This window comes from Anarhichas minor, unplaced genomic scaffold (genome assembly GCF_050575085.1).
Source record: "Anarhichas minor isolate MPS153535 unplaced genomic scaffold, ASM5057508v1 ptg000023l, whole genome shotgun sequence".
In the NCBI taxonomy this organism is placed as follows: Eukaryota; Metazoa; Chordata; class Actinopteri; order Perciformes; family Anarhichadidae; genus Anarhichas; species Anarhichas minor.
The window spans coordinates 6,934,024-6,946,404 of NW_027466469.1; the positions used below are offsets into that span (position 1 = coordinate 6,934,024).

The 12,381-nt window shown below is 41.2% G+C and overlaps 1 protein-coding gene across 1 annotated transcript in view; it reads left to right on the top strand.

Moving 5' to 3' along the window:
* Positions 1–12,381, top strand: part of nfasca (neurofascin homolog (chicken) a) — a 63,979-nt gene that overhangs the window by 5,696 nt on the left and 45,902 nt on the right. Inside the window, exons 3-6 of the mRNA XM_076096921.1 lie at positions 3,435–3,452; positions 6,636–6,741; positions 10,336–10,532; positions 10,953–11,075. Of these exons, the coding sequence (XP_075953036.1) occupies positions 3,435–3,452; positions 6,636–6,741; positions 10,336–10,532; positions 10,953–11,075 (444 nt within the window). The remainder of the gene's footprint in view (positions 1–3,434; positions 3,453–6,635; positions 6,742–10,335; positions 10,533–10,952; positions 11,076–12,381) is intronic.

A 12,381-nucleotide genomic window follows, 5' to 3' on the forward strand; every position in this document is an offset into this window, starting at 1 on the left:
TGTGTCTCTAGGTAAGAGCAGAGGCCTGCAGACTCTCACCTGCAGCCAGTGCAGATTAAAGTAAATGGAGACGATATTGTTGATTGTCATATTCTTCAACCAATCAGATCTTTAGTTTGACATGTTGGGCGTATTCTTTGACGTGTCAGCGCCTGCGAGCCAGCCTATAATGACGTCAGCATAACATGCCGCTCAGTGTCCATGCAGCTCTGCCGCGAGTGCAGAGTATGCTGTGATTGGTCAGTGGGCGAGCACGTGACTATCCTGAAACGAAACAGCAGAGGCTGTCGGGTAGTGAATCACATCACGTGATGCAGCTCAGCCAATCAAATATGGGCATTCTGACTGAGTGAGATTACCACACACCATGACACAGGGGGCTGAGACGAGGAAAGACATTGCAGAGCAGTACGTTCAAGTTCTGAAAGTAAAATCCTAAAATGATCTCTTTGGGCTTCGGCTTGTCATTAAGGAGGGATGGGAGGGTCCCACAGCCAGACCAGCTGAGAACCACTGTCCTCCATGAGCGCAGAAAACATTATATTTTCATGAATATAAGCTTCTGCATTTTCCAGATGCTCTACTACTATTCAATACTCGTACCGAACGTTACGTACATAGGTATGTACATTTAATACATGTACAAATGTACGTACATTTAATACGTACATAGTGACAGCCTTAGAAACTGATAACTGTGGCGTCATCATGTGGTTATAAGGTGGTATTTCAGCTGCAGGACAACAGTGAAGGCCCAGTTATAAAATGCACGGACCGCCACTGGTATATAGCAAATGGGACAAAATGATACCACATTACTCAAAGTCTTTTCTGACACATTGAATCCACTTTACCACAGTTACCACCTCGTAGCACCCAGTAATGTATCACTTTCCTACAAATTGAATATGGTTCGAAAATGTAATAAAACCCAATAACTCAACCAATAGAGGATAAAATGTCCTGACTGATGTTGTAATAACGTTTTTATCAATAATGTTATACCTTATTACGTTATTGTGAACCATTCTCAACACAAAGTGATGCTAACTTTGCCTAGTCAGGAAATAAATCACCAGGAGTGTAAAAAGTAGCTAGAAAATCAACGTTATACTTTTATTATAAGTTAAAGCAGTGGTTCTCAAGCTTTCTTGGTGAAGGCCCCCTTAAAACTAACTAAATATATGATTTCATTCCCCCCCATCATAATCCATGAGGGTGGACTAAAGTAGAAGTCAATAAATTTGTACTAAATTTAAGGATTAAGGTCAACCTTTTTCATCATTTCAAAATGGATTTGAAAGCAGACATTTCATAAGATCAGGCGAGGAAGAGGAGACACTTCATTCAATAAGAATCCCTGTTGACTCAGATGGAAAAGAACATTTCATAGAGATTGAATTGACTGTTTTGCCTTCTTTAACAATGACAGGGGTTTTAGTTTAATGCATTTTTCCATGATAACAACGTTTGCAATCTGTTGTAATTTTCAAATTTAAAGCCTAGAGTTCACAATGTCAACCATTAAATCAATGTTTTCAGTAGTAAACATGACATTAACAGTATTATACATTTTCTATATTTGCACACTTTACATTTCCGAGAAAAAAGCATCACTTTTTACATTATTACATCGTCTGTCAAAGTTCTTACATCATCAGTTCAGTCAGGAAATTTTATTATGTTATTTCTCAAATCATTGCATTGGGTAACATTGCATTTTCGATCAGGTTAGGTGTCAATTATATTACATTTTCAGGAAATGATCCCATTATTGGGTGCAACACACCTCACTGTATACTCCTCACTTTCATTGGCGATGCAGCAGTGGCGGGCCATGCATTTTATACCTGGGCCTTCTGTGCTGTCCTACAGAGCTACAGTTATTTATTTCTATTGGTGTAATAATACACGTATTCGTTTTAAAACGTTCGGTACGAGGCTTACGAACCGAACAATACGTTTGAATAATACTAACGTTAGTGCATTTGGAAATATAATGTTTTCGATGGACTGCGCTCACGAAACATACAACGGGATGTGTGACCTTTTGAACCCGGAACATTAACAAAAAACCGAAATAACCCCGCGATGGCGGGATGCTTCTTCATTAACGGACAAGTCGGAATCAATGTAATTAACACAATGACAAGAACCAGTCACATAAAATTGTCAAGCTTGACAAATCAATCCGCCGGCCGGCGACTGAAACACCGGCTGGCGTTACGGAAACAGTGGGCTGACGGCTCACCACTGCGACGCAGAAACCAAAACACATTGTAATCACGTACAGAATCTGGCTGCCTAAGAAAAACGTGTCATGGCCCCACTCACTGTGATGAAATGAAATGAAAGTCGGAAGGAAACAAACTGCCTCGTCACCAGCAGTAAGCAGGACATCTGTAGTCTCTCCTGTGACTTTTATTTTGTTAAGTTAGAAAACATGAGTGGGCTGCCTTAAAGGAACCGTTCCCTGTCAATCATGTCAACAGTGTCTGCAAATCCTTCCACAACTACATCAGTAAAAACTACGTACAGTGCAGACCTTTAAAGACTACATGTGCTGGCCTCCTGAATACAGCAGCTTTATATGCAGTTATGGTTATGCTTCCATTCTGTTACTAATCCGTTATTTTCAATGAAATACACAGTTATGACACTGCGTTATAATCTAAATCATAACTTGTGTGTTGTCTGTCTCCTCCTTACTGCTCTCCCTTTGCTAATACGGGAACGCCTTACAGGTGAGTGATCATTTCTGTGTTTCATTCTGCAGATCACAGTTCTCTCTCTAATGATTTTATAGCATTAACTCTACACGGCATAACTGTAAACTGAAACAGTGGTTCTCAACTGGTCCAGCCTAAGGGTTCAACCATCAGGTCACAGTAGGCCAACGTAATACCCACTCTGTTTATTTCCATCCATCCAATGCTAACCATTAGGTATGATATCACAAGATAAAAACAACTTCTTCGGTCTACTAGATATTTTTTCCAACATATTTGAATAGGTCTGATAAAAGAAAAGTGGTTTTCCGGCTGGGTTTCAACTCAGGCCAGTACTTCACTTTATAATACTCTTTTTCCATTTGTGTTCAGTGTAGGTAAAACTAAGTTGAGTATATACTGTGTCATACTGGTGTTCACCTGTACTGTAAAGTTGGTTAGCAGTCCAGGAGGACAGAAACGGTATTTAAAAATAAATTCACTTTTAGAAAATTCACTAAATTTCTTTGACAAAGTTGCACCACCGGCTTACTCAGAATGCACCTGTGCCAGCTGGGAACCACTGAGTTGAACATAACATAACATGAAAAATATGTTATAACATAGTACTATAAATGTTAATATGTCTCTAATACGATTAACAATCACATTACTATTTGTCCATGCTTCTCTCTGTCTCTCTTTGGCTTTACATTGGACTAACAGCAAAGATCCTGCAAGACCGTAAGTGTTTCTTTTTAACATTGCTAATGTTTCTGTCCCACCAGCTCCTAGCTTGTCGCTCCTAGCTTGCAACAGTTTCTTTTTTATCTTGCTAGAGGTAAAACACACTCATAGAAAAAGAATAGGGGTAGAATGGACATTAAACAGTTTTTGGTCCTTTGACTAATACAAAAGAAAATGTCTTCTGTTGTTTGTTGTTATGGTGACAACACACGTCAGAGGAAGTGTTGTCGCAGCTAGCCGGTAAGAGAGCGGACGTAGCTCCGGAGACAGATGGCTGGCTAGTTAGCTAACTGCAACAATGTCCATCAGCCTGCTGTTTAGCTCATTTTCTATAACCAGCGTAGCACTAAAGCATGGTGGAGCTAGCAAGCTAGCTAACTAGTCAGCTAGTTAGTTGGTTTCAGGAAATGAGCCAAACAAAGTTGTAACTAATATGGCAATAGCAATGTGCTTTCCTGTAGCAACAGTGTTTAAATGAGGCATTACGTTTATTTTACTCATTAACTCTTGCTCTCTGTGCTTCGTAAGTTTTCTACTCCAATGCTCGTTTTAGTCGTTACTGCAAAACCTCAACCAAAAACTTGGTTTACTTTAAACGAAAGTTAGCTGGCTACAACTATCACAATGGCAACAGTACACATATAAATGGCCGCCGCTCCGACCATCCTGCTACATTGATTTGAATGAGAAAGCACCTTCTACTCCTAATCTATTTTTTGGTAAACACATACTTTCCATTTGTGATTTAAAAAAAAAATGCTTTCAAATCCCCAACATTTGTTAATGAATGAGAGTGAATGATGGATTGAAATAGTCGAACAGTTCCTTGGTTGGAGGAAACAGTAAATAATGTGCATTTGAAATACACTAAGGGAACACTAGTATTATTTAAAAGCAGTACAGCATTCATAACTCAGAGGTGGTTTAAAGAATGTGAGTCTTATGATGCTGAGGAGTAATTTCCATACCAATTATCTCTCATAGCCCGGCTTTTATCACTACCAAGCATACTATGAAAATACTCTTATGGTTGCCATAGCAGCATGAGGGATATAGTCCTTTTTCAGTTGTGGATGAGATTAGTTGGAATAGCTTCAATTACAGATCTCTGTCCTTTCTGTTAGAAAGGAATTCATTGGTGTATCAGCCACAGAGCCTTCTTTCAGAGCATCAAGCCCCTCCTTTAATCCAGCAGGCGGCTGGCCCTCTGAAGAGCTTGTTATCTTGTGTTGTGTGTACAGTGTCAGTGTGTGTGTGTGTATGTACTTGTGTACAGTTAGAGACACAGCCTTGCAGGGCTCAGTGAGCTGGAAATGCAAAAGGGCAGAAAAATGTTGGCTGCGTGGTGTGTCTGTAATGTTGAGGGGTTTGATGAGTCGTTAAATATGTATAGTAGACTGAACACAGTTGGGGAGGTGGAAACTATCATCTGTTTATTTATTTTATGAGAACGGAAAGTAGGTTCAAATTGATATATGAAAGATATATAAATCAAAAAGATAAATTATTGAAGATTAAAATGTTAAGATTAGGTAAGATCATATTCCATAACTTCTCTAACGTCAACAAATCCCATGAAAAGAAAAATAGTTGTGTGTATCAATGTGAGATTGACACCGTCCTGAAATACACAAATATTCACCATAACAACAAATGTGTATTAATCCGCCACTAAACATAGTCCCCCAAAAAGCAGTATTTCTCGCTGTTTAAGAAAATTACTGAACCCTCTTTTTAAGATTGTGTTTCAACAATTATTCATAGTGATCCATTGTTTTGACATTAAGAAAACTATAGAATAACACCAGTTTTATCCTGCTTCAGAGCAAAAAAAGGATTCTGGGTAAATGGCTCAATATTAAGTAGCTTTTTACATTTGAAAATGGTAATGTTGATCATTGGTTTAAAACACACATATTCAAATATCAGTTTATAACTGATGAATAAACATAGCGGGATAAAGCAAAGCAGCAGTTTATCACAACTGGGGTAGTTGTTACCATTTATTGTATTAGTTATGAGGATATTTACTCACCATGGTAAATGCTGAGATAATCAACTGTACCTGCACTGGTTGATCCAGGAAGTCAGCTCTGATGGATGCTCTGATGGATGCTCAGGGACAGTTTTACTGTTTGCCTTTTTTATCACTTCCAAATAAGTCTGTGTACAATCTATCCGATCATCTGACTGCTTGTGTCTCCACATTGGACGCATTTTAGTAATCTCACTATTCATAAGGTCATAAGGTTATCACAGCTGACTGAACCAATTGCCAGAGCTTCAAATAGAAGATGTAATAAACGTTTTCTTGTATTTTTTACTACCTATGAGTCTTTAGCCAATCAGCATCCTTGTGTGGACTCAGGGATCTCTGATTGCAGTGTTTGCTGTAAATACTGGGGATCATAAAAATGACTGAAATGTCTTAAACTCCACTGTAATTGGAGGGAATGGCTTTGTTTTTGGCGAATCACAGATGTATCTGATTCTGTTTGTATGTATAAACACACATAAGAGTCACTATTTCCCTGTCACTGTGGTTGGTGAAATGTTCATTTAAGAGCAGTATGTAATGACATGTAGGAGGATGGATGATAAGGTGCATCTGGGTTAATGTTGAGCTAATTTCCCATAAACTCTTGAACCTTACATTTTCTCTTATGTCACTTTAAAGTTAGTAAAACATTGTCTCTACACGGTGAGACAGCTTTACTGACACAAATGTTTCATTGAAGCTACAGTGTATGATGACTTACACACAAACCAAAGATATCATGTTTTTCATGGCTGCTACTGGACATATTGGAAACTAAATCCATTTTTTATGGCTTTGTCAGCTTACATGAGCTGGGTTTCAAGAGGTATGCTAGTGGCCTCCCTTCCTCTTGAGTTGTAATACTGTAACACAAGAAATTGGTATATTGATCTCTAGGAAAGCTTCCTCTAAATCGTTATATCGAACTATTAAAAACCCATGTTGTCTAAAGAGCACACAACGCTGTGTGTGTGTGTGTGTGTGTGTGTGTGTGTGTGTGTGTGTGTGTGTGTGTGTGTGTGTGTGTGTGTGTGTGTGTGTGTGTGTGTGTGTGTGTGTGTGTGTGTGTGTGTGTGTGTATTATCTGTGCACAGCCTTATTATCACTGTAACCTTCTCTCTGCCTGTCCCCTCCCCCCACAGTGAAGCAGCCCCCTACCATAGTCAAACAGTCAGTGAAGGACTACATTGTCGACCCCAGAGATAACATCATCATCGAGTGTGAGGCCAAGGGCAACCCAGTGCCAACGTAAGCAGTACACACACACACACACACACCACCCACACACACACTGCCCTCACAACACGCTCACACACATGTGTCCTCTGCTCTTTGTTTGGAGTTTTATGAAATACATCAGTTGTAGAGCCACAAGCAGATAATAAGTAGAAGGAGGTAAAAAACATAGTTAAAATGTATTTTTGAATAAAGATTCAATTTACTACAAGACTGCATAGTCTGAACATTAATATTCACCTCTAATACAATGGAGGTGAATTAAGGTAAATTTGACATTAAAAAAGAAAATTAAAAGCCTCTGTCCTAAAAAAGTGTCCCCATAATTCCCCAGGTGTAGAATCGGTGGGGCACCGTTTCATGGAAATGAAATCGAAATAGAGAGGCTGAAGTTAACAGGCGTAGAATAGCTGGTGAGACAGCTAGAAAAAGCTTGCAGGTAACTCAGAAAACAGTGAGATTGACGCGTCAACTTGCCGAAGTGACTGTGTGCACCAGTCAGACGCAGCTGGAGAGGAATCAGGGAAAAAGCAGCACAGCCTAGTACAGAGCGGTCCAGGGAGGATTCACGTGATGCCGAACATGAAACATTCCTCGACCCTCCTCTTCCTCTACTTCCCACTGTCTATCCAGTCAGTCCTTTCTCACGGGCTCATTGTCTTTCTCAGTTCTCTCTTTTATTGTCTTCTCTGCTGCTTTTTGTCACCCCGGTCTGGTCTGCCCTTGGTGTCTCCTTGCCCTCTCCATCCAGCCCTGTGTCTCTCTGCCAGTGAGAGTTATGCAAAGTGCAACTCACATGTGCCACTCTGCCCTTCCTCCCTGTCTGTCCATCTGTCATACACACACACAATAACACACTTTCACGTTAGCCAACCCTCTCTTTTTCACTGACGCTCTTCCGCTTCAGTTGAATGGTGTCGTACCCCAAAGCTCTTTTCTTGCCCTCTAACAACCCTTTAAACTCAGTGTGACACCTGTCTGCCTGCCCTCCACAGCCTCAACCTGACAAGTGGTCTGTTGTGCTTGTTGCTGCTCTGTCTCTCTATGCTAAACCAAACAGCATGATGTTCATTTTGTAAATGATGGTCCATTTAGAGTCAAATAGACCATAAAGTAGAGTATGCTTTAGGGCGGGGCTACCTTGTAATTGACAGGTCTCTACCACAGTGTTTTCCATGGTAGAGACCTATTTTTCCGTTGTCCATGTTTGCGTCTTACACATTGAACCCTTTCACAGTGTGTTTTCACTTCATCAAAGTAAATTGTAACATTTTGGTCTCCTAAAAATGTCTCATTCAGTGTTCTTAGCTCCACCCTCTCCAATCACATCTGGTTCCAAAAAACAAGATGGCGACAGCCAAAATGCCAAACTCAAGGCTTCAAAACCATAGTTCACAGACCAATGGGTGACGTCATGGTGACTTTGTACATATTATATATACAGCTATGGTTTATTAAATGGATGTTTATACACAAGTCCACACGTTACCACGGTTGCAATTGCGACAATACACATAAAATGGCCGCTGCTCTGACCATCCTATTCCCTTTCTATAGTCCTTCCATTACCTCCATCACTCTGTCAGGCCTCCACGTACCAGCAGCTCTCTCTGTCATACCGTACTTTCTTTTGTGGTTGTTTTCTGGAAAACTATGTGCTGTGTTTTCTCTCTTCTCTCTTTCCTACAGTCTTATCTGCCCTTGTAGGCTAAATTTAACTTTTAACTAAATGTTAAAATGTGGTCATCCAAACACAGTTGACACCAAGTCTCAAGTGGTCTGATACAATGTTTTTTCTCTCTCCATACACACCTGGCATCAAAGTACTTTCACATCTGAGACAAATGTGGTATGTTAATGGTATTTTTATGATGTACATTCAAATCTCACACACACACACACACACACACACACACACACACACACACACACACACACACACACACACACACACTGGGTCGCCAGTGGTTACATCACTGGGGGTATGACCAGCTCAGGACAGTGGTACATTGTTTATTTGGAGACAGATTGGCTTTACGTAAGACACACACACACACACACACACACTTACACAACCTCACAATAAGGCACTCTCTCTCCCATGCACACACACTGGCTCTCCCCTTCCCAGGACAGGCTTTGTGCTCCAATAATGCACTCAGTTGACTATTCATGCTCATGAAACATTCAGCGTAAGGGATCGTTCACTTATTCACTCATCTCTCACTACACAACACATGCCACGACACATGCACACACACACACACACACACATACACACAGCTCTGGTCTCCAGACCTTCAATAGTGGCCCATTGTTCAGGCTTAGTGCTGTGCTGCACCTCAAACAGGCCCAGCTCCACTGGAAGTGGACAGGAAGCATCTTCTGTAAATCCTCGCTTATTACTAAAAATAGCGGCGGGTTATGTAAGCATATATCAGTATTCCTCACTAATCAGGGAGCCCTCTGGAAACACCACATGGAGCAGGATTAAGCTACAGTACAAGCACATGGAGAGCGTGTGGTATGGCGGATTGTTGTGCTGCTGCTGTCATGGGGCAGTTGAGTAAACCACACGACAAGCAAAGGACTTTCATATTTACCGGTTGTTAAAACAATTAAGAGTCCATGTTAAGCTGGTGGTAGCCCAGCGGGTGTACCTCATGCTTAGATAACTTTTTCCATGTTTCCCCTTCCTTAATGGTCTCCTCCTAAACAAGTGAACTGGTGTTTGTTTATGTATAAAACATAAAACTACACACACCTTATTATTGATTTATTCCATCAGTCATCATCACAGAGTCCTATCATATGCTACACTACCCTGAATTTCTTTTTAACAGAAACTGTTATCATTCACCCATTAATTTGAGCTTTTTCTACTCTGCTGCGTTAAAACTTTTCCTGCAGCTTTAAAACCCTGCCAGGAACGATTGAGCTGCTGGAAGGGTTTAAATGTGAAATAACTGTATAATCCACATATTTTCACTCCCAACTCACCAAATATTGACACTTGGTGTGGCACTATGCTTCAAAACTACTTGATGAGGTTATTGCCGTTGGTTTAGTATGTAAGTTGTGTAACAATGTACAGTAAGATAAGTCAATTGTGACTTTGGTATCAGATGCCGAGGGGAACTGACCAAGCATTGGTGTTTCGATGGGTTGGGGGTGAGAACGGGTTGGTATGATGTCAGTTATTTTTGCTTGAGAGTATAGTTGCATGAAGGAAATGTTTTTATCACCTTTCCCTGCTTGAGAACACTTAACTCACTCAACCAATACGAACTTCTCCAGTCTTATTTAACCTTTTTTAGATATTTATAGGAGTTGGATGGTTGGTTGTAATGCAATAGAAGGTGTGGATAGTTTCCATTGGGTTAGCTTTCAGGAGTGTTTGCTGACTCTTATAAATGTCCTGTGACTACAATGGGTTTTAGGGTAAGAAGAGTGATGACAAGGGAATAAAAGTTGGTTGTCACCAGAAAGACTGTATCAAAGTCAAAATGAGCATCACATAAAGAGGACATCAGTAGAATGAACTTCAGTTCCAGGGATCAACAATGTTACAACGCCAACCCTTTGATCCGTTGTCTTCTGGCTCAGGTTCTCATGGCGAAGGAATGGGAAGTTTTTCAACATCGGGAAAGATCCCAGGGTGACAATGCGAAAACGCTCGGGAACTCTGGAGATTGGTTTCCGTAGCGGAGGACGACCAGAGGACTATGAGGGGGAGTACCAGTGTTTTGCCACTAATGACCTCGGAGTGGCTCTGTCAAACAAAATCCTGCTCAGGGTCTCCAGTAAGAATACACAAGAACACACACACGTCATTACACAATATTTGGACATAATGCATACATTAACATATCATAGGCGACAAATAAAGCATTATGGTGTCTCACATAAAAAAGAAGAAATGCAACAGCAAAGTTTGATTAAATGCTTGTTTCAATGTGACTGTGCTTGCTTGAAATAAACTGGTGACCACAATTAGAACCAGCAAAACTGCCCTACAATACAATACAATCATTTGTGAAGAACAGCAACAGTTCCTAGGAGAGTTTGCAGACTTAGTCTGATGGACAATATCCTATTATTCCTCCCTCAGCTTAGTTTGACTGAAATTCTTGTCATGTATCATTTCTCACATCTCTGTCTCTTTTTCTTCCTCACCTTTCCCTCCCCCACCTACTCCCATCCCCCCTGTCCCCGTCCTCCAGAGGCTCCTCTGTGGCCTAAAGAGGTGCTGGAGCCGGTAGTGGTGACTGAAGGCACCCTGCTGGTTCTAGCCTGCAACCCTCCACCAGGCCTGCCTCCTCCTTTCACCTTCTGGATGAACAGCGGTGAGCAACAATTACACACAAGTATACACACAAGTACACTGAGTGTATTTCTCTATATGTAGTGTGTTTTAGCTGTGTGTTGCTGATGTTGGAAATAGAATAGGAGTAGAACTGTTATCCGTGGTCATTTCACTAGTACAAAGAAAATAGTGATTATTGTTCATTGTTATGGTGATTACACACACAGTGGAGCCGTAAAGAACAGCTTGCTCTCTCTGAACAGCCCTGGAAAGGAATGGGTGGCTAGTTTGCTAGGTAGCTTGTCCTTCCCCAGAGCAGCAGGTTGTGAGGCCAAGGGACCGTTAGGCTCAACGCTGCCGCTGGCCACCAGCACGCTGTTCGGCTCATGCAATGAGTAATGTTCAACCTAGTTGCTGAAAAGTGCATTTTGGTTTTGGTTGCAGTCCCTTTAAATTGTGAAAGGCTAGAGGTCTATCAGGTCATCTAGAGACAGGCTTGATGTCCCTCTTTTCATAGCAGTGTGTCTCCAGTGACCTCTGAGCGTACTGCTTTAATTTGGGCTTTTATTCCTCCTCTCTGTTTCACTCTTTCAGCAGTTGGAGGGAGATTTCATAGTCTGGAGCCAGTCTGGCATCCTTTCCTCACCTCTCTTCTTTGCACTGTACGGTCCTTCTCCTAAGTGGGTCACGCCGCAGTACTGCTGATTGTGTGTGTGTGCAGACCTCCATGTCCAGCCAGAAGCCATTTTACAGCCAAACAGAAACACTGCAAAAAGCACCGTAGTCCAACAACCATTACATTAACTGAATGACTTGAAAATACTAAAATACCTGGAAACTGTTTGAGAAGAACATTGCTACACAACTATTTTTAATACAATAAAGATTTCCTCCCTAGTTACAGATGTAGATAGTGCAGCTGTTGGTGTCTCATATCATCCACAGTTCATCAGCATGTCATGCAGCCCAGACACTTTAACAAGCCAACGCCTGTTGAGGACTGCTGGCCCGGCTGCTGATTGGTCCCGGGGCATTTTCTTGACGACCATACGGCTCACGTCAGCTGGAGCAGTTAGAGTGTGGATGACGGTCCGTCTGGACGTCTGTGTTTGTGGGCCGCACGTTAACGTTTGCCTGTAGCTACTGTAGGATGACACATCAGCTCACCAGGACAGACACTGAACTGAGTTATACTGTATGTGAAAAAAGATATATGCATCTAACAATCTACAGGCTAGTGGTTGGATTCTTTGATACAGGATGTGGGAGATAGATGGTGATGGTAGTATTTGATTTCTTGACAAACAGCTATAGTTGATATAGGCCTTCATGAAGAACTTTTTAGT